At 40.5% G+C, this 23,416-nt stretch overlaps 1 protein-coding gene across 1 annotated transcript; it reads left to right on the top strand.

Moving 5' to 3' along the window:
* Window positions 1-6,187: 6,187 nt before the first annotated feature.
* On the top strand, window positions 6,188-23,227 carry limk2 (LIM domain kinase 2). The gene is made up of 16 exons (XM_080037654.1): window positions 6,188-6,456; window positions 6,644-6,740; window positions 11,827-11,962; window positions 14,948-15,057; window positions 15,521-15,706; window positions 15,963-16,068; window positions 17,044-17,258; window positions 17,381-17,567; window positions 17,684-17,770; window positions 18,860-18,991; window positions 19,562-19,618; window positions 20,048-20,113; window positions 20,617-20,791; window positions 20,898-20,953; window positions 21,261-21,418; window positions 22,086-23,227. Exons 1-16 carry the CDS (start codon window positions 6,441-6,443, stop codon window positions 22,300-22,302), a joined length of 2,001 nt encoding a protein of 666 aa, XP_079893780.1. The 5' UTR covers window positions 6,188-6,440; the 3' UTR covers window positions 22,303-23,227.
* The last annotated feature ends 189 nt before the right edge of the window (window positions 23,228-23,416 follow it).

Here is a 23,416-nt window from a genome sequence, read left to right on the forward strand (position 1 = left end):
GAAAAAAAAAACGTATATCAAAGCCAAAAGCCAGGAAACCAAAATAAAAGCTGACTGTTATTTGACTCCGCTGTGTGGATGGGTTTCCGCTAGCGTTACACCCCATTTCAAAAGAAGAGTTTTAAAAAAAGGATATTCTACGTAAAGTGTATAGACAATAGGCTACGTTTAGGCTATACTATCCCTAATAATAATAAATAATAATAATAATAATAATAATGATTAAAGCGTGGCCTGGACAATGTCCACTTAACTTATTTATTGAGTTTAGCTTTAGTTGGGATAGATAGGCGGCCTATCCTACACTTTCATTTTAAAGTAGGCTGATAGAAACTTTATGAAAATGTGTGATTAAACGGCCTTTTGTTTTGTAACAAATGTCCATTATATTACCATAAGAGTCATGACAGGATGCTTAATTGTACAGTTCATTAAAAATCTGCCAACTCTCTGGATCACATCTGATGTTTATAGCCTACATTGAATATGGGCCTAGATGTCATATTTTCGTTTTTTTACCACTTGCCAATTTGAGCCTTTTCTGGTATCAGTGCTGATTCTCTAGATGTGCTTGTTATTGTGCTGTGGAGATGGACAGTAGGCTCAGCAGATATCTGCACTTACTCCTCAGGGACTGAAGGAAGATTTGAAAGTCCAAGTTGACCCAAAGTTGGCTAACTGGTTACCCACAACATAAATGTGGATGTGGTGAACAACAAACTAAGAGAATAACAGCTGACATTATTATGCATAAGGCAATTTTAAGCATAGGGGAATACGGTGTGGCTGAAAATGTTGGTGTGGCAGTTCACGGAGACTGAATAAATGCTGTGGAGATTTCAATTGAGGGGCCAGTCGTTTGGCCCAATCCCATCAATTGGAAGGAGTCTCCCCTCTAGCACAGTGTTTATTTTTATTATTATCTAAAAGTGTTACAACTGCTCTTCACTCTAGCTCTATCATTCCTTCCTACACAGTACACACCCTTTATGAAATCTGAAACCTGTTCATTTTATTTTTAAAAGTTTCAATGGGATTTGAAAGCTGAATTATACTTAGAATGTACGAACAATTTGAAATGTTTAAAAGTTTGAGTTTCTAGCTGAAATTATTAATGGTTTTAAGCATATCCATCAGTTTTGAATGCAAAAAAATGTTGGTGAGTTGGAAAGTTAAGAATAATCTTCATTAATAACAATTGAGCTCAACACTTCAAATGAAAACTGTAGGAATTAATTAGGTGCCAAAAATGAAATAATAATGTATTTTTTCAAAACACAAATATTTTTCTGTATTTTCTTGCAGATCTCCAACCCCCATTTGGAAATGTGTTGTTACAAACTGCTCTGCAATATTATGTGTAATTTAATGACTTGCAATTATTGCACTCTGTGGTGAATTTTGGATGAGTCTTTTACTACATTTTTGGGGGCCCTTTAATACCTTGTGCCTAACCTCATTCTTGTTCAAATAGACCTCTAGCATGTTATAGCACGTGTTGATCTTGAAAAGGAGTTTTCTCCATTCCCCTTTGTATGCCTTTTTATCCCCATAAGCCACTAAATCAAAGGAAAATGTTGTAGATTTATTCCGATACACTTGACAGCTGTGTTTACTTTGATCAGATTTACATTTTTAAAAGAAACCTATAATAACCTCATACATTTTAAAGATTAAACCTGTAGTTCCCAACTGTTAGGGCAGTGTTACAGAATGCTATGAGTTGTTAGCAGTTTTTGAAGCATGTTTTACCTCAGGTGGTTTCATAAAAAAACAAAAACAAATTGAGGCCCACCTTGGGTGTAGCCGTACTTTTGATAAGCCATCAAGCCTCCCATAATGAATGGCTGACTCCTATGGATGACTTGCACTTGCATTTGCAAGTCATCTATACAACGCACAAAAACACCCGACAGACAGGGGATATCAGTATTAGCCACACACTGCTACTTTCTGTTATTCTGATTCAGGTGCCTTCTTTATCTTTTATTGAAGCTGAAACAAATTTGTGTATCAGAACTTTGATCTTTCTTCTTCCCTCTTCCAGTGATCATCGTACAAGCCTTCAGATTTATCTTGTGACCCATTGGGACAGGCCTAAATCCTAAGTGGTTAACCACTGGACTATATTACTAACCTGTGTTTAAAGTAGTTTCACCTAGACCATCTACAAACGTACAATCCTCATCACACATTGATGATGCACAAGTCCAGTAACATGTGTCATTCATCATCAATATCAAACACATTCCTTAATCACATCATCTTACACATATATGACCTAAAATCGTCCGCTTGATACTTCAGACATAACAATGCCTTTCTGAAGCCACCAAGTGGTGCAGGATCACAATCCAATCAAGCTTTTAAAGCATGGTGCAAATACGGGATTGACCATGAGCTCATAAAACTGAATGAAAACATATAGTTTGTTTTTAGATTTTTGTTCATGCAGGCAGCATTTCAAAAAGCATCCTCAATGGGTAATTGGCCCTGGGTATCACTAAAGAGAAGAATGCTTTGACCAACAGCTGGCAGTTGAATATAACAAATACAAATGTATTTTCAGAAATAATCGGTCCAGTTTGAAGATTGGACACAAACCCCATTGCAGGACTCTTCTACAAAAATAACATAGGTAACGCATTTTTTAAAGGAATATATACTGTGTATATATATAGGGGAGAGTGGCCTAAGTTGTGCATTTTGGAAGTTGTGCCACCCCTTGTTTCTAGAAAACCGTGGAAGAAATTGGAAATGTGACCACATATTTAAGAAGAGCCATCCATTTGACTCATCCTGTAAAGAAGGGAGACACAAGGAATAAGATATAGCACATTTAAGCTCAAAAAACTGTGTTTTGCCTTTCAAAGTAAAATTTCCATGATCAAGGTTTTTTGATTATTGTGTCTGAACACTTATAGACAAGTTTGAAAACATTTGACACATGTTTTAGTGCTTTAGTTTGCTACACTTTGTGTCTATACAGTTAGCATGATGTCAGCCCTAAATTGCTGCATCATGCTTATTATCCAAATTTCTGGGATTGGGGTGATTTGTGCCAAAGGGCCTAGGTGAGTTATAAGTAAGTAAGTAAAATGTATTTATAAAAGCACATTTATGACAGTTTGCACTGTCCAAAGTGCTGTACATAGTGCATTCAGTAGGTAAACAATGAAGGTAAAATAACAATAACCAAAATAAAAGACGTAAAGCACATACATCCACATAAACACAGATAGTAGTGCAGAGGTAAGATAGTTAATGGGGAGGAAACACCAGGGTGTACATATGGGTTTTGAGCCTTGATTTAAAGGCAGAAATGTAGAGGGAATCACATTTGCCCGGAGCAACTAGTGCAAAGTACATTTCTGAGAGTTGTGCGAGTGGCATGGCTGTATACGCTGGTCACCAAAAGAAAGTGATTGTCTACAGTAGCTCAGAAGAGAGTGACATCTCAATTCCACTTAACGACACCACTGATGAGAGTTCAGATGGCCAGAAAGATGATGATGGTGACTTTGTCATTGTGAGCTTTGCAGGTAAAACCATTACATCTGCTAGGCCTTGTTTAAGAAAATTGTCCTTCAATCTTTGTCAACTATTTACTTTAAATACAACTTAAATAAGTGATTGTCTAATGGATTTGTCTTGCATTACAGTTTATGAAATATATAGCAATGGCACAATTTACCCCATGGTATTCTCTCCAACCGCACAACTTACACCACACCGGGGGCAAGTTGTGCAACAAGACAACTTTTTTTCCGAAAGCTATATTTCTTCAACAGTTTATTCCTGATCCAAAGTTTTTATTGCCAGGGATGCACAACACCCTGAAATATATGTACATATTTGAGTTGGAGACCTTGCTGTCAAGGCCTTACTTTAAAGTCACTTTGAGTGAAAAGTTGCACAACTTAGGCCACTCTCCCCTATACATATACCTTATATTAAAAAAAAATCTATACCTTTAATGTACATCAAGCCATAGACTTTCATCCTAATATAATACTGATTATGAAATCTGTGCTGCTACGCTTGAAACTCTTCACTCACCAACTGGTGCTGCTTCATACACTCAACAAAAATATAAACGCAACACTTTTGTTTTTGCTCCCATTTTTCATGAGATGGACTTAAAGATCTAAAATTCATTCCAGATACAATTGTACCATTTCTCTCAAACATTGTTCACAAATCTGTCTAAATGTGTGATAGTGAGCACTTCTGCTTTGCTGAGATAATCCATCCCACCTCACAGGTGTGCCACATCAAGATGCTGATCTGACATCATGATTAGTGCACAGGTGTGCCTTAGACTGTCCACAATAAAAGGCCACTCTGAAATGTACATTTTCTTGCTTTATTGGGGGTCTGGGGACTCAGAACCAGTCAGTATCTGGTGTGACCACCATTTGCCTCATGCAGTGCAACACATCTTCTTCGCATAGAGTTTATCAGATTGTCAATTGTGGCCAGTGGAATGTTGGTCCACTCCTCTTCAATGGCTGTGCGAAGTTGCTGGAGACGGCTTATGGTGGAGAAATGAACATTCAATGCACGAGCAACAGATCTGGTTGACATTCCTGCTGTCAGCATGCCAATTGCACGCTCCCTCAATGCTTGTGGCATCTGTGGCATTTTGCTGTGAGACAAAACTGCACATTTCAGGGTGGCCTTTTATTGTGGACAGTCTAAGGCACACCTGTGCACTAATCATGATGTCAGATCAGCATCTTGATGTGGCACACCTGTGAGGTGGGATGGATTATCTCAGCAAAGCAGAAGTGCTCACTATCACACATTTAGACAGATTTGTGAACAATGTTTGAGAGAAATGGTAATATTGTGTATCTGGAATGAATTTTAGATATTTAAGTCCATCTCATGAAAAATGGGAGCAAAAACAAAAGTGTTGCGTTTATATTTTTGTTGAGTGTAGATTACAGTAACACAAATTATATACGCACACCATGTATGTCATTGTTTTTTCTCCTTCTTTTAAGAGACAATAGCTGATGAATACTGATCATGCAAAATCCGGAGATTTCTGTGAACGGAAGACTCTCTGCTAAATAATAGGAAAACACAAAGCATTTTTCTATTTGGTTTACGTCCACATATGAACATGTTGACCAAAGAATTGTATCGCTTGCAGTTTCAGGAAGGCTTTACATTTTAATATTTTGAATAATTCAAAAAGACTCTTGTGTGTGGAAAAAATGTCTGGTTACAGGAGTGTGACCATATCACATGGTTGAGTTTCTACATCCAATAAATTTGACTCTGGGTTTGCATTGCTCCCTAACACGGTCCAAAACATTTTTAATTTGTTTTTTACAGGGAAGAGGGAAATATAAATACAGCAAATGCTTCGGTGAACTGTAAACAATACATATAATGGAAAAAGAAGAATATTGGTGGTAATTTAGCTGACCTTTTAGGGTTAATGGTTGTGTTCTTCTGGGTAAGGCTTGAATGGGCAGTATCCTAGTTAGTTTAATATATTTGCAGATGTTAAAAAGGAAATTAATCTACAGGAAAGGGGACCCTATGATCTACTGTACCTCTAGGCCTACATGATAATATAATATAATGTAATTCTGGGGAACAAAGAGAGGGAAATATGGACTAGGAAATAGAGGGGGTGGTAGGCCTATTTGACATCAGGTAAGGGGCTATTCAAGTTTTGAAAGGGCTGATTTGGGAAACGATATAGATAACTCTGGCTCATACTCCAACATAGGCTTGCCACCCGACATAAAACCAAAAAAGAAGTGGAAGAAGAAGGTTTTGCAGTGTGGTTATAATGGCAGTAGGTGGCGCCACTGTCGTTCCTTTTAGAGTCTGTGGCACAACCTCAGCGTTTCTATTCAAGTTTTGAAAGGGCTGATTTGGGAAACGATATAGATAACTCTGGCTCATACTCCAACATAGGCTTGCCACCCGACATAAAACCAAAAAAGAAGTGGAAGAAGAAGGTTTTGCAGTGTGGTTATAATGGCAGTAGGTGGCGCCACTGTCGTTCCTTTTAGAGTCTGTGGCAAAACCTCAGCGTTCCGTTCTCCTGCTCCGGCCTACTTCCATTGCTCCCAGGTGCTGCAGTTGAGCCCTTCCGCTCTCCGTACAGGAATGTGTAGACTGCATTACGTCAGCTCTCCTGCCAGCGGCGAGAAAGCAGCTCCATCCAGGAGGAGTGTGTTTTTCCTTCTTTCCCCCTTTCACTGTGCTCAATTAAAGGGATTCGTGCTTGTTTTTTCATTCACCGTCGTGTTCAGATTTGGAAGTGCTTTGGCGGACGACCGGGAGGAACGAACGTTTGAAGCGGCGCATCCTAGCATGATCTTAGCACCCCGCTCTGCTTTTGGTATGAACAGATTGTAAAAAAAAAACTAAAAAAACAGGATTTAAATATCGACGCCACTTTCAGAGAGTAGATGGAGGAACCAGAAGGTGAGGAATCTCTTAGGTCGTAACTTTACACTCGACGAGAGGTTACATTGTTTACATTCAGTATTCTTATTATTACACGTAGGCTATCTACCTGTCGACTCACTCTCCCTTTAGCTCTTCAGTTTGTGCCTATTTCTAACCGGAGTTGTAAACCTACAGTGTTTTAACGTGAAGTTGTTGCTTGCAGGTACAGACAATTGTTACTGTGCGAGCTGTGGGGGGGGAATTGAAGACTCGTTTCAAATGAAAGTACTACAGGACACCTGGCACACCGCCTGCTTTCAGTAAGTGATTTCAAATTCATGATTTTTAAAGTAGCATACGTCTGAAATCATTCCGTGCACTGTAGGCTAATTAGCAAAGCCACTGTGTGAGAAGTGAATGGTGTTTTCACAGAGAAGAGGGTTGAGCAGATTGCATTGTCATGGACACGATTTTGTTTTTCTCTTCTTTTTTTCCCTATTGGTCAGCTGGAAGCTTTCTCGGTTTGGGTGCACTTACTAACGGCCTGGATAATCCCAGAAGCTTCTGTCTTGTAGCCTAAACATGAGTTTGGGTCTGTTTTGAACAATTCGCCATTGTTTTTTGCCTCTCTTTACAAAATGAGCAATGTAGGATTGTCATTCCTGCCACTGTCACAGCTGACAGACCTGCGGGGTCAATACGACTATCCAAAGGACTCTGTACCTTGGATCTGTGGCTTAATGATTGCTGCACTGGAGCTCTCTGGCGCTCACAGGTCACTGCCCCATAGTGAGAAGAAGATAGCCTATGTCTGTGTGTGTGGGGCATTGATTCTGTGGCTAGATGTTGGTTGGCATGTACAGTTTGTACATGCCAACCAACACTTGCAAGGTTTCCCCCCTTAGTTATCAGCATCATTTACTTGTTCCCGTGCCAGATAATACTGTATTTTCCAGATCTTTCCAAAAATGTTGTTGTATTTATTTAATGAAAAAAACAACAACAATATCACGAAATCGGCATCAGTCAAGTCAACCCCTGATCAAAGGGCTCAATCTTTGAAAATTCTTACCCCAGAAGCCACATACTCTAGAGTATACAAAAATACTTCTGTTGTATGAGGCTCTGGAGGCCTTCCGGCATGTCCAAAAATAATTAAGAATAGAATAAGTTTAATGCTGACTGTTTTGATTTATCGCTCTCTTGAAGTTTGGAGCCGACATGTAGCAGCACATTGTCCTTACTTAACCTGGGATTTCACCCTTTCCAAATACTGACTATTCAATAACACACATAATCCCATTAGACAGCTCCGTTACTGGCCAATGGCCATTGATCTTCTCCATCCCTCACATTTTTTGGCTTCCTCCCCCAGTACAGGGGTTTATTTATCTCCAGTGCTGCAGTCATTTGAAACTCTAATCACAGCTCACATTTGTGTTACTAAACTTATATTTTGGATAAAGAGCTGAAACTTTTGAATTTGCTAAGATTATTCCAAAGCAACAATAACATGTCCCTGTTAGTGTGAGAACTCCTACAGTTTTCTCTATTGTCCACTGTCCACATGCTACCACATTGCCCTCCATGTATCTTCACCTTGTGTAACATTCTTACAAGCTGATGTCACTTTTGTTCCAGTAAACCTGGCGGTGTTATTGGGGCCTATAGGTAACGGCACGTTCCACTCTGCTCTGCTCTGCATTCTTAGACAGCGATTCAGAGATGTGAGTGCGCTGTCCACTCAGACAGTTAGTCCATATGAAGCCGGATACCTCCTTATGTTCAACTTCAGATTTAGTACTTTAATTGATAGTAAAAAGTGCATCTATTTGATTTTTTTATGAACCATTTGGATGTACTAAGTTTCATCCCGAGCTCTAGGAAAGGCATGCTGATAGAAATCAGAGCTCACTATTAGAAAGTGCCCTAGGCCTGATAGCTATAGGACTGCCTTGGTGACGTGAATGGAGAAATAACTCTCTCTCTCTGCCCACTCTTAGGGAAAGAGGTTGTTGTGGAGAACATTGGGAACACACCCAAAGATAAGGCCCCATTGAACATGAACCACTCCCCCTTCAGGTCTTCAGGGCCACAATTTACGGCCCCTCTCTCTTATTATCTTCCCTCTGTACTCCAACAAAGGAATACACTCCTGCAGGAATGTGAATTTAAGGAAATGAGTAATGTTTACTCTAAGTGTTTGCGCAGGCAGGTCCATTTGAATTGTTCATTAAAGAACCACAGCCACACCTGAGTATTATTTTGAGTATTTCTCTAATCTGTACATATGTTTCTTTGATCTGATTATATTGTAATAGGAGCATTGGTATTGCTAGGCAGTATTGATACTAATCCTTCTGGTACTGTTGCAGTAGCTTGGCCAATTCTGCATCTTTGTGGCAGATAGTGATAGCAATATTTGAGAGTAAATAATAACATATTTCAACATAAAGCTTATCACACTAATCACAGCACATACATTTCATCAGGATCCCATAGATCTTCATGTCAAAGAATTGGGACCAATCTATGCATTGCCATTTTCTACTACTTCTCTAGTTACCCATCGGTGGTGTCAGGTGGACTAATTCTGTAATGGCAGCACAGTTTCTAAATTACTTTAAAGGCACTGTATTTCTGGCATTTCGGTACTGTAATAACTTTTCTGCTAATGTGCAATAAAGTGTTATCTGTGATGAGATAATATCCAAGACCGATCAGATGTTTGGCCTTTAATGCAGCTGAGGCCAGAGGAGCATAGCCATCATTACTCATGCAGTCTTTACCTCAGTGAACTTTCATCTCCGCTTCCCCTCATCATGTCAGTGTGTGACCAATCAGGCACTCGAGGACCAAAACTCCTCATTATTGAGACGACAACAGTTTTATTGTGATAACTGCACGTAGTGAAGAGCAGGAGCTGTTTGTTAAAGTCCGATTTTCGGATGTAAAGCTCAGAGACTCTGCTTTGTGGAACGCAAGCAGAGTTTATGATGAGGCTAGCACACACTGACATGAGGAAATCTTAATTACACCGATCTCTTGTTCATTCTGAATATTTGTTGCTTTTGTCTGGACTGTTTGTTTCCTGACATTATTTGTGGTAAAGGCATTAACGTGCATGGTAAAGACTTAAACCCTTCCATAGCATGACAACCACTTCTTCTACCACTCTCTACTTTTCACTCTAAAAGATGGCTCCTTCTTAACTCATGCCAGAAAACTTTGAAATATGTGGAATCTTTGCCAGAGTCAATAAGCCTGGCTCAATTATACCTGCAGCGCAGAGAGGAACATTATGCAAGAGACTGGGCTTAAGGCTGCTGGACAGCACTGCACCAATAAGATTTAGAATTCATAAAAAACACATTCCATCTCAAAGATGTATTACCGACATGACATTTCCTCTCCATACTGGAACTGTTGCGACACGTAAATGTCATATTCTTAATATCATCATATACATAAGAGTGTGAGCATTCGGAGAGCCTTTTCTAGATGGCAGCAGCAACAGCAGAGCTCTGAGATGTTGGGTGAAATGTAAAGCCCTGCATTACAAGTAGATGGTAATCAGGAAGTCAGGACAGCATCAGTTGAAGATTTTTATTCTAGTCATTTTGAGAGCAACTTTGTTTTCATTCTAGAGTTGAAGAGATTAGTGCTGGCATCAGTTTTGCATTTGCACAAAACAATGTCCACCAGTAGTGAGTGACACATGTTCATGTTCTGGAACTTGATCACCTTTTATTGTGAAGCCTATTTCAGCTTTGAGCATTTGCAAAGTCTGACTGCAGATGCCACACAGGAGCAAAAGCTTCTCTGTAGAAGTTAAAGTAACCTGAACTCTAACAAAGCAGTTCATCATTGATTGTATTCTGGCAGTTGAACCTGCTGCCACCATTTAGTCTAACCAGTGCAGCTTGTTTAAGAAACGCTCATAGCCTGGTGCTTTGCAGTCTGCTAGCAACTTAAGTATTCCTAACTGAACAGTTTGTCCCGAAATCGGGGCCAGGAATGTCCCCTAAATTCTACAATCTTTTTCCCTCAGATGACAGCTTTGATCCATCAGTCGCTGGAGTATCATCATGCAATAAAATGTAATGATGTATGGCAAGTTCTTAGCTATTTTTTAAACTGTTGTTTGTTTTTGCAGACAGCAGATAGTAACTGTGTGTGTGGTTAAGGGTTAGGGTTAGATCAGCATACAATGTGACAGATGTCCCTGACTGCTAGTTGTTGTTTGCACCTTTGTCCAAAAGGCTAAAAGGATGTTCTGTTATTGTTTACATTGACCTAGATAAGAAAATGCACAATGAAGTTGAACTAACTGCACACTAAACAACCAGATGATCCAAGGTCTTTGGCCCCCTTAGAGTCTGTTTCTAACTAACGGCTCTAAAAATATAAATTGTTGTCAAAGTTGTCCCTCAAGCAACTGGATCCTATTAAGGTACTGGAAATTGGCAAAGTATTTGGCAGCCTCATTGGTAGAGCGCAGAGGCTAAAAACCAAGGGCTTGCCAGATTGTCTCTTCTCAAAAGTGGAACAACTCTCTGTGCCTGTTGTTTTTCTCACATAGCACACACATGCAAGACCCAGCACATCTCCAGAACAAAGTATTTACTGCGCCCTACACCTTGTTGAGTGAAAAGTACATGTTGCCGTCGTCGTGAATATGCCCCAAGCTAATATTCCTGTCCTTCCCGACTTCAGGGTTAAAAGTTTGTTCTGCAGTGGGAGTCATGGTTTCTACACATGCTGTCTTTAATCATTGAACGACACTCACTGGTATGTGTTGAATGTGATATGGGTTTGAAATATGTCCATATGTCACCTAGTTCGGGTGACATATGGACTTTCAACTCTTTCCAAAGTCTTTTATCTTAAGTTATTGTATTAGTAATTTCAAACCCATTAGGGCAGTTCAGCCTCGAATGTGTCCTTATTTTCTGCTTTTCTGTGTTTAAAAAAAGAAAAGAAAAAGGGATTATTTGTAAGACCTCGGGCAACTAGTGCATTTGCAATATTATTTAAGCTTGTGGAGATCATTTGATTAATCAAAGGTTACAGTAGATAAACGATGAACATACTTTTGTTGTAGCACTACTGTCTTGCGTTGCTTTCCATGCGAGTGGCTGATGTTAACCTACGTATATACAAGACATTGGAGACAACAGAGCAGTATAATGACAATGAGTGCTTGCTTCATTAAGATCTTTGTCTCACATCATACCTTTTTAGAATGATCAATGTCTTTGAAAACATACGCCGGGCTTTGGTGTCTTTGCCACATCACCTTGTGGGCGATTTGTTTAACCCTATTCGCTCTATTCTTGTTTTGATTCTGTTCATCTACTTTTATTCTGTGCAAACCTGACCCAAGAGTTGTTTTTGTCCTCTCAGGTGTTCTGTGTGCTGTGACCACCTGACAAACTGGTACTATGAGAAGGATGGCAAGCTGTACTGTCGCAACCACTACTGGGAGAAGTTTGGAGAGCTCTGTCATGGTTGCTCTCTTCTCATGACTGGACCTACCATGGTGAGTCAGCTGCACTTGTCGTTGAACACTTGACCTTTGTCAGGTGATTTGGTAACACTTTACAATATGGCACATTCATCAAATGTAAATTCATTCTTAGTTAATGCTATTAACGTTTTGTTAGTGTTTATTAAGAATTAAGTAACTGTTTATGCTGAGTTATTAACGGTTGGTTAATGTTTGGTTAAGCATTTATTATGCTTAGGTAACTAATGCTTAATTAAGCGTTAAGTAAGCATAACAGTTAGTTAATGCTTTAGTTAACACTTAATAAGCGTTTCCTCAGCACTAAACTGCTGAAGTAACATGGCAACTAACACTAAAGCCAACCTTTGACAAAGAAAGTTGTGGGTTCTTCTCACCAGTCTTTATCACTGTATCTTTCTGGTGTACAGTGAGCATACCAACCGAACAGGCTGTAAGCCTTTCTTTTAGACTTGTTTTATATTTAGTTTGTTGCTTCGTGAGTGCTTGAGATTTCAATCTAATAAAGCTGGGTCACTCAGAACTATGAGACCGCTGTTGCGATACGTGTTTGCCAGGATTTCAGAGTCTGCTTTGCCATGATCGTATAAGAACGATTGCCAGCAATTTCCTCCTCTACTTAAATAATACCAGAATGCCCACAGAGCGTGTGACTGCTCCGTGTTGGAGTCTATCCCTACTGCTCCAGATTAATATTACCATGCATTAAAAAGCAGGGCGGATGTTTTTGTGGCGATTATTACATTTACAGATGAGTGATACTTTACATTGGCTGCCGCTGCGACGTAGCACGTTGGGCTTGTAGACCTCACTTGTGAATTCCCCCCTCGAGGCCCCATTATGTTCCCTCTCTGCACAAAAGTTCTCCACAGTTAGCTTACACAAGTACTCAGGATGTAGTGGAAAGACGCTAGAACATGAGGTGGTTTTGGAGCCCATCATGTCCAGTCCTTTGTGGTGAGGTTGCTCTATGTAACCCTCTGTGAGTCTACCACTCATCTGTACTGATGGGAAGTATCTGTTGTTGCAGCAAAACTATGTAACTTTTCTAAAGAAGGAATTACACATTATTTGCTCTACAAATTAAAAGTTGGATTAATAATACAATTCCTCCTTCCTTGCTCAATTGAGTACTGTCAGGGCTTTTGTTGCTATACAGGGCAATGTGTCTTTGAACCTAATCTCATTAAGTAACAGTTAAACACTGAGTCAAGCTTCAGGTAGATTTAAAGTAAGGAATAACTAATAGTAAAAGTCAATCCCTGCACCAGAGATACTTCTGTATGTTGACTTGAATCCAAACATCAGCCATCTGTAATTTGGTATCTACACGTTGAAACATGACATTCAGAGTGGCAGCAGCTCTTGCTGGTCACAACCTGGGGTCACTTGTCTAGCATGGAGCCAGACTTAAGTTTTTATTTTCGCCACCAAGCAACACACACACAATGGACTCTTCTATTTAGTATTGGCATCCGCTTCATCAGCCAGTGAGGCCAAGTGTTTTTGGCAGAGCGGATTTGGCACTGCAGCCACTCAGCCAGAAAGAGAATCATTGTGGTCCATCTGCAGAGGAGGCTCATGCAAAGCTGCGGCCTCAGGCATTCACGTCCAGAACACTATTGTTTTTGTCGTGATTATAATTATTTGTCAGTTAGTTTATTGATGGTTATTACATTTGAACAGTTTTTGATCAGCATTTTGTCGTCCAGTTTCAGAGTGTTTCCCCTCTCCTAAACGAGAGCGACTTTTTTTGCTAGGTTTGTGCAGCTCTGTATTACGAGTTGTACAAACCTGTGACTGCAGTCGTTGGTGGTAGTTCTGTTTTTTGAGACAGGGAGTTACAGACAGACTCCTGATATGTCCCAATGATTTGTCTGACATCACTCTCTGCAGGGAAGCCTTTCCCAGCACGACACACTGACTCAGAGGCTGCGGAGAAAAGAAAAAAATGGTTGCACCTTTCAATCTTCTTAAATAGCACATAACTAAACAGTGATTCTATAGCTATGTCCCAAATAGTGCTTACTATATACTAATTCTGAGCAGGATTTGAGTATGTGCTGTATACACACCATACCGGTGACAAAGTAAAATGCTGTCAAAACTGGAAAAAGAAAAAACTTAAGATTTGAGTGAGCTGTTGACAGACATTACTCTACCACAATGCAATGCTCAGGGGAAATGGAGGAATTGCTTACAGCTGGACACAATTGAAATAAATTGATTGGATGTGAAACAACTTCAGTAGTATAAAGGCAAACCGAAATACTTTTAACAAGTTAAATTGGCAATAGCTTTCTAAAGTCAGGGTTTGGTTGTCTAATAGTTCCTGTTATTATATAATGCTAAAGTATGTCGGGGTCTTGTGTTCTAACTACAGATACTCTACTCCATAAAGATTTATAAATCATACTAAATACTTTTTACCATTTTGTATGCAGTGAGGGTGACTTCCTATGTTCAAAAAGTTTTTAAAACTCAGTGCTATTGTCATCTCTATTGAAGAAAACCTTCCTGTAATTATGCATTGTAAACTGAATTATTTCCTTGCCCGCTTTATTTTAACACTTATATTTCATAAATTAACCTGAACTCAATATTTTTCTTTGCTTTGCTGAAGGCCGTACGCATTATCTCATAATACATGAGGAGTGAAATGTCAGATGAAAAGGGAGTGTATCGTAGATTTCAGAAAGGGAAAATCTCTCTAGCATTGTTAATGTGAGAGAGGAGTCACATGACGGACGTGAACGTCAGCGAGACCATTGGCTCACTCACACACCTGTATAGGGAGGTGACATCATAGCAGATTCCAGACAGCGTGCGAGTAAAGCAGGTGTTACCACTGTGTCACCGCACACAGCAGGCGGCAACAGCAGGCACAACAACACACTCTCATGACGCGACAGAAACCACGCCGTCGGCATATAACTCTCCCTCTCTCTTCTTTTGAGCCGCGTGTATGTTTTGAAGACGCATTTTGTCTGTGATTTCTAGGTGGCCGGAGAACACAAGTATCACCCGGAGTGCTTTGAGTGTCTGAGCTGCAAGGTGGTGATTGAGGACGGGGATACCTACGCCTTAGTCGAGCGATCGCAACTCTACTGGTAAGACACCCTTCACCGGCAGTTTCAAAGCTATTCACAATAATGCCGTTTATTGTTGGGATTAAACGCAGCTGGCAGTTTTTGCCGTAACATTTTCTGGGTCAACAATACCAGTCTCAATGTGTGGTCTAATTGTATAGTGTAAAAGTAAAGGTTGTGATGCTGGTACACAGTGACATTAAATAATTAATAGTACAACATGTTCTTTTTTGTAGAGTTGTTACAGGACCAGCATTGTTTTATGTAGACATGAATGACAGGTTATTCTGATACATAAGGGTATATCTTCACTCTTTTTTTATTAAATGTTTATTCTTTCAGTTAATCTTATTCAATGACAGATTTGAAGAATAACCGTGTCATCAAGTTGATGTTCAGCTATGAGTGTTCATAATTAGTTAGTAACTATTCCATGATTATGTCCATACATGCAATGATTCACCCCTTTTTCTGTTGCATGCAGTGGGAAGTGCTACAAGCAGGTGGTCCTTACGCCCATGTTGGAAAAGCGTCCACAGGACTCGATCCTAGACTCCCTGCCTCACACAGTGACCCTCATCTCTATGCCCTCTGCAGCCAACGGCAAGAGGGGCCTCTCGGTCTCGGTGTCGCGGGACGTCAACGGCTCAGCCAGCGTTCAAGTCAAAGAGTAAGTGGGACCTGATGGAGGCTAATCTTGCTGTTGTGTGGGAACAGCATGAGGATTCTTTACATAAGGCTGTATATAAGTTTTCTAAATAGCAGTGTACTTGTGAGTGTAGGTCTGCCACTGCATGAAACATTTGTTACGTATTATTTAGTATGATGTAATGGTTTGATACAGTTCCCCTTAATTTGCATGTCTTTAATTCAGTACATATCGTCTGTGATGCTCACATATCCGTGTTGGCTTTGTGTCTTTCCAGAGTCAGAGGAATGCTTATTAGTCCAGAGGTGCGAAATGCTATCCATGTCGGGGACAGGATCCTGGAGATAAATGGCCTTCCTGTCGGGACGCTGATGGAGGAAGAGGTGGGTGTTCTTCTTGTGATAGACATGGAATGACATAATGTGAAATTCATCAAATTAATCCTGTTTGTGTCACTTATGAAGGCAGTTCCATTCCATGAATGCACTAAGCAAAGTTATTTTATTATATAACAGCTGCACCTGTGATTTTTGGCAATCCTCACATCCCTCCATCATTTATACATTCTTCAGCTGGGAGAGGAACGGTATGTGGAATGACTGTGCTTAAAGGTTCATTCCCACAACCTCACCCCATTACATTCATATCAACTCTGTCATCATTCACTGCTGACACTGATTGTTTATTTGTGGTTTTGTTTTCGATATCCTGTTTCGGTTGTAACACATTTCAATATTATATTATGGCTTCAATCTATGGACCTATTTTGTTTTCATTTTAGAAGCTTTATTTATTTATTTATTCTCGCCTATAAACTTAAAGGTGCTGTAAGCCGAATGGTTCTTTTAGCTAACTTCCTGTCAGTTACTGCAGTTAGCAGTCCCCTCGCTCGTCCCTACGTCACCACATTAATGCACTGCGGTCTTCAAGCAGCGAGTTATCTAGCATCATCTCAGATCCATGATTGTAATAAAACATGATAAAAACCATCAAAACGGACATTGGGAAGGATTTTTACCTGCTCCGCCATTGTAGGCGCATAAACATTCACCCATCTGTTGCTCTGGCGTGCACCGGCAGTGAGACCATGAGTGAGACGGGTGTCGGTTTGTAGCGCTCTCTCTTGTGATTGGATAAAAATGTTGGGATCCTCCAATAAGTCTATTTGCCGATTACATGCAAAGCAGCTGACGGAGAGATCGGCTTTATGAAACGCGCACATTATGCAAGTGATCACTATATGACTAAAGAGCGATTTAACACTTATATTAACATAAATAAACCGCTTACTTCACCTTTAAGCATAAACATAAAAGTGTGATATATGTCGAGAAACTAACTCTTGCCTTTTGTTTTAGGTGGATAATCTTATTCACCGCACCACTCACACGCTGCAGCTGCTTATAGAGTATGACCCGGTCAGGCAGCGTTTGGACAGGCTCCGGCTTGGATCTCCAAGAAACCGTCTCGGGGTCCCAGCCACCTCCCGCATGCGTATGTCCTCCCCTTCTGGTGCCGTCCTGGAGAGGACTGACGTGGTAGATGACGGCACTCTGAAGAGGAGGTCTTTGAGGTATAATAATACTGCCGCATATACACATGCAGCTTACATATTGTGGGTCTGTAATTGATTGGAGATCAGTGTAAGTAATATCTGTAAAAAAAAATGTATCCACTATGTTTTCTCTGTTTCAGGCGAAGTAACAGCACATGCAAGTCACCCGGGCCCCATTCCCCTAAAGATATGCCTTTTATTACACGAGACATTGGACGCTCTGAGTCCTTGAGATCCTACAGTAGCTGCTCTCATCGCATCTTCCGGCCGTGTGACCTCATCCATGGAGAGATCTTGGGAAAAGGCTTCTTCGGTCGGGCTATCAAGGTCCTGCTGTCATCAGTTCTTCTCCCATGTATTTTACTTCTACCATTCAGAACTGTTTTGCTTCCCCGTGCAATGGGCTTTAAGAACTAAACATGCTGCCTTTGTCCCACTAACAGGTGACTCATAAAGACACAGGAGAGGTGATGGTGATGAAGGAGCTGATCCGTTGTGATGAGGAGACCCAGAAAACCTTCCTAAAGGAGGTTGGTAATCTGCAGCAAGAGGCCTGTGCTTCCTCACAGACAAAAGAGTCCTCCTCTGACTCCGCGTGAAGCTGTCTGTAATTTATTACCCTCACAACTGAAAGCACGCCACATGGTTCACAATATCCTCTTTGTACTTTGTTGTTTTTTTAAGGTTTTTGCCACAGTCTTGTGGTTAAAAATTAGTCTGTTTTTGATTTGTATGTTAAGTCTTACGCGCCCCACACACATCCTACCTCTACTGCGCGTCTACCTCGCGTCTGCGTCTGACTTTTGGTCACAGACTGTGAAATCAACGTAGAGCGAGCACACATCCAACCTCAGACGCACTGCTGAGGCGCGTCGGAGGCACGTCTGCAGCGCCGCTCCCCTTCACCTCAGGAGGCTCGCCTATTTTTTTCTGAGAGCAGCGCGTCTCTCTCGCGTCTCTGTGCTTTAACTGATAGAGAAATACTCTGCTGACAGTCATACCAGCAGCATTCACTCTAGTTACACGTTTACCCGGTGTGTTTATTTCAAAATAAAACATCCCTCAGTCGTATACGCAAATAATCCCTTTATTTCACGATGTAATTGTGCAATCAAAATCCGAGGGATTCAAAACCTAATTTTCAATTAGTTCTGGCATTTCATTTTTGGATAAATGACACATATAGAGATCCAATATAGTGAAGAAATAAAAAAGATCATGATGAGCGCAACAGTTTTCCGTTGCTCTATCTGTGTCTACGGCCTTCTTCTTCCCCGACCACACCCCCCTCTCTCTCCCGTATAAATCAGTAAAGTGATTTTTGAAATACTCTGCTGAGAGTCATATTGACTTCATACTGGCAGCTTTCGCTGTAGTTTCACCATTTCCTGGTGTGTCCCCTTCAAAATAAAACTTCCAACAAGCAGCAGCAGCTGCTGAGACGTTGCATGTGTGTCCGAGAAAAGTCCGAGAGAGGCAGCAGTAAGGTAAGGCGACGCGCTCCAGAGGTAGACGCAGGATGTGTGTGGGGCGCGTTAGTGTGGAATCTGATAAGTGATTTATCAGATTGCAATTGTGGACTTTCATTAACCCTACCTCTGTTTCTGCCTAATCTTCAGGTCAAAGTAATGCGATGCCTGGAGCATCCCCACGTTCTCAAGTTCATCGGGGTGCTCTACAAGGACAAGAGGCTCAATTTGATCATAGAGTATATTGAGGGAGGCACCCTGAAGGATTTCATTAGAGACACTGTGAGTTAAACTAGCTGATTCACTTAACCATCTTCCACTTTAGAGCAAAAAAACAACCCTGGTGGTGGCAGTGGAGTGTGTGTGTGTGTAGGGGGGGGGGGGTGTTGACCTGAAATAAACTCAACTGGCCAAGACCTGGAATGAGAAATGTTGTAAACAGTTTTTCCAGGTGAAATTTAAAGAGCTGTGCTCCACTACTCTAACCCCTTTGAGAAGCAGTTGAGCTCAACACACACGGCTCAGTGAATAGAGGGAGAGTGTTTGTTTTTTCTTTTCTCCAAGTATGTGGGGGGAGGGCCAGGTTTGGTATTTATTCACTTGTTCACCTTTATTGTTGGATTCTGTACTGTGTCTAAAAAAGTATTTATAGTTTACCTCTGTTATGGCCTCTGAGGGGAACTTCTATTAATTTCTTTTCTTTCTTTCTTTCTTTCTTTCTTTCTTTCTTTCTTTCTTTCTTTCTTTCTTTCTTTCTTTCTTTCTTTCTTTCTTTCTTTCTTTCTTTCTTTCTTTCTTTCTTTCTTTCTTTCTTTCTTTCTTTCTTTCTTTTTCCTTACTCTGGACTAACAGGACCCGTTTCCATGGGAGCAAAGAGTGAGCTTTGCAAAGAGCATCGCTTCTGGCATGGTGAGTAGGCCTCTTGCTTACATTACTATTATTGAACATTTCGGCTGCTATTTTTAGCACCACAAATGTGTCGCAGTTTAACTTTTTCAATTCTCTAGGAATGATTTAGACAGAGTTAATCCGACAAGGGGAAAGCACACTTTGATTAAACTGCTCACAGCTAGATACAGTAGATGTGAGAGCTTTTCTTGTGGTTCACAAGTTGACATGTATTTATATTAAGGGCTGCACTTAAAGGCAGATTGCAAAATTTTAAATTGTACTGTAAAGATTTGACAAGATTTGATTTAAAAATTATTCTACCTCATTTAAGGGTCAAAGAGAGTGTAAGTCATAGACGATGTGTGAAAAGTGTAAAGGTTTTACAATATGAACAGGAATTTTCTTGCGCATGTGTTCATTTTACCCTCCTCTTTTTCTTTGTTTCAGGCCTACCTTCACTCAATGAGCATCATACACAGAGACCTCAATTCTCACAACTGCCTGGTTAAACTGGTAGGTGAAAAGGCATCTTACCATCCCTTAAGTTCAGACAGTGACATAAAGGGTTGGAACAATTTGTACGTGTAATGAACCGAGTACAAATTGCAGTGCATTCAGGTGTGAGTAGAAATGGTTCCCAGCCCTGTGATTTGAAATGACTCTTGTGTGTGTGTGTGTGTGTGTGTGTGTGTGTGTGTGTGTGTGTGTGTGTGTGTGTGTGTGTGTGTGTGTGTGTGTGTGTGTGTGTGTGTGTGTGTGTGTGTGTGTGTGTGTGTGTGTGTGTATGTGTATATATATATATATATATATATAAAAATTTAGCATTATATAAGCAGATTCTTGAAGTGTCTCAGAGAGCATTTATTCTTTTTATAGGTATAGGTATTCTTTTTATACCTATTCTAATCCGATATTTCAAAGCTCTGTCTACAGTCTGTCGTCAGAACAGGTTATATATGAAAATAATATTTATTTTAAAGATTCCAAGTGAACCATTTGATGTCATCTTTCAACAGGACAACACAGTGGTGGTTGCTGACTTTGGATTGTCCCGACTCATACTAGAGGACAAAGTTAAGCCTCCACCAGAAAAAGCTTCCACCAAGAAGAGGGTGTTCAGACGCGTTGACAGAAAGAAGCGTTACACTGTGGTGGGAAACCCTTACTGGATGGCTCCAGAGATGCTAAATGGTGAGTTGCAGAGAAGAAAATTGGTAATTTGATATAAAGAGGATTGGCTTTACTCTGTGGCTCAGTGACTGTATTTACTTGATCATTGTTCTTGATGTCATTTCAGGTAAACGCTATGATGAGAAGGTGGACGTTTTCTCCTTTGGGATTGTACTTTGTGAGGTAAGAACGTGCTGATTTTATTTAGCTTCCTCAGCTTGTGATTAAACTGCTTTGACAGGCAATTCTAAAATCTTGCAAGAGAAAGCTTCAATGAACTGCAACAAGTTTTCAAAACAGCTTCTCCTCAAAGCTGTAATATGACAACACAACTTTCATTACCAAAGAAGTCTCAATAGACCTAACGTGCTTTAGAAATCAGTGTAGTTTCATGTTATGGGGTTGTGTTTTCAAGTATTCACCCTTGTATTTTTGAAGCATGTATCTCTTTACCTTTTGATCAACCTTGACCTCCTCTGTTATGATCCAGATGATAGGCAAGGTCTATGCAGACCCCGATTGCCTCCCCAGGACCCTGGACTTTGGCCTGAATGTTGGCAAGTTTGTGGAAAAGTTCCTCCCTGAAGACTGTCCGCCATCTTTCTTTCCACTAACTGTTTCGTGCTGTGACCTCACACCAGACAACCGGTGAGCACCTGCTTTGTTCGTAATGTATATAACTTATACTTTTATTTATCATGAGAAATTGCTGACTTGGCAGAGCACTGCTTCTTAACAACGTGAACAAGGCAAAACCAAGAGATGTGCAACAGCTGTGTATTGTTGTTTATCACCCTTCAAAGAAAAGTGTCCAGCCTTCACAATAAAGACAGTATCGGCTGTTTTTTGCCCTGCGTTCCAAATCACAAACTCTTTATTTTTAATATCCTACAAACTACTACTAAAGTCTGCAGTTAGTATTCAGTTGACATACAATTGGGACATACTTTTACTCCGTCATTGTGACTTACCTTCCTGTGCTCAGTGGATTGTGGGTCAGAAAGTCACGACCGGATGTAGCAGGGCATCCAGGTATTTTTAAGCATGCTGCATCTGACTAAGTGTATTGGGACATCCATACTAAATATCAGGGAAGTATGGGTATTGGAACTCAGCCTTGACCTCTTTAGTGCCAGTGAAGGGAAAGGGGAAAAACAATTTTCGGATGCCATCTCGACATGCCTGTACAAAGGCACGCCTCAGGCTTCTAGATTGCTTCCTCATGGTTGCTCTCAACCTTGTCAGTCTGGTTTTAACGTTAAACCCCTCTGTGTGCCCTCCCTCTTCTTTCTTCCTGCCACTGCTCCTCCCTCAGTCCACCTTTCCAGAAGCTGGAGGACTGGTTGGATGCCCTGTCCCTCAACCAGGAGCTAGGGATCCCCCTGCCAGCCGAACTGGATGAACTGCATCAGAGGCTGAGTCAACTGCACTGGCCTAAAGACAGCTTGGCAGCCCAGAGTGCAGATCTGTCACCAACACCGACACCAACAGCCTCTCCAGAAACTTCCAGCATGACAGACAATGGCACCTAAGACCTGCGTGCCTCTCAGTATTTTTTTCTGACCTGCTGCACTTATATACTGTGGGTGACAAAAACTCGAGCCATATTAGAACTGGATAACCTAAGGTAGCTGGACTAATCCCCTTGTCAACACTGAGAGTGCCAGTAAACTACAATGTGAGTGGAAAGACACATTTCAAAAACTTAATTTCTAATTAAATTTTTTTTTTTGCCCATACACTCAACAAATGCATGGCTGTGCTAATGTTTATTGTGTATAAAGACGAGAAGCAACTTTTTTCTTATCCTTTCCCTGATAGAAGACAAGCATCTTTACAAGGTGGAAGACAGTTAGTGACAGCAGCTTTGTTTTTCTGGTTGTGAACTTGTTCTGCTGTTGTTCAGTCCTTGGCCATTAGAGGACTCACCTTACTGCACTTGACTCACTTTTCATCTGAGATTTGAGAAGATGGTGGATGATATTTTTAAAAACAATGTAAGTACCGCTGTTCCAATTCTTGACGAGATGGTTACAAGTAAAGTTCTGTACTTTGTAGTCTGATTATAGTCAACACTATGTAGATTTTTCAAGTTTACCAGGCTCCCATTTCTTTTCAAACACCTAATGCCTAGTTTAAAAAAAAAGAGTGAAGAAGCTCTTTTGGAAAGTAGGGCTGTTATCACTTATTATGAGGTAATCATGCAAGAGATGTCTGAGTACAGAAGAACTGGATTTTTTTTAACAGTGTATATAGATATGTACATATCATGCCTCTCATTTTTATGGCACATTTTCTAATGGGATAACACTAGATTTGTAGATTTTTTTTAAGACATTTCGTCATTGATGGGACGTTTTTGCCTCTGTGCGATCATCATGCAAGGTACTGACGACCAATGGTAACCACTATTATTTATATCACTGTAGTGTTTCATAAATAAAACTTCTGAAAGTTGTTTTTTGTGGTCATTCTTCTTCAATAAATTTGTCACTAAGGATCAGCTTTTCTGTTACAGTTCGGGATCAAAGTTCAGTAGCTTGTGGATCCGTGTGTTTGCTTTAAAAACACCCTGCAGAACATCAGACATGAAAGGAACGGGTTCCTTTGTCTTCTCCTAAAATAAATCAGTTCACAGCAAAACAT

The sequence above is a fragment of the Ammodytes marinus genome (genome assembly GCF_949987685.1).
Source record: "Ammodytes marinus genome assembly, chromosome: 2".
Classification (NCBI taxonomy): Eukaryota; Metazoa; Chordata; class Actinopteri; order Uranoscopiformes; family Ammodytidae; genus Ammodytes; species Ammodytes marinus.

Excerpts from the sequence above, each read along its gene's own strand:
- limk2 (XM_080037654.1), top strand. Across the intron at positions 17,568-17,683 it reads TCTTCGGTCGGGCTATCAAG|GTGACTCATAAAGACACAGG; the intron begins GTCCTGCTGTCA and ends TCCCACTAACAG. Across the intron at positions 19,619-20,047 it reads AGAGCATCGCTTCTGGCATG|GCCTACCTTCACTCAATGAG; the intron begins GTGAGTAGGCCT and ends TCTTTGTTTCAG.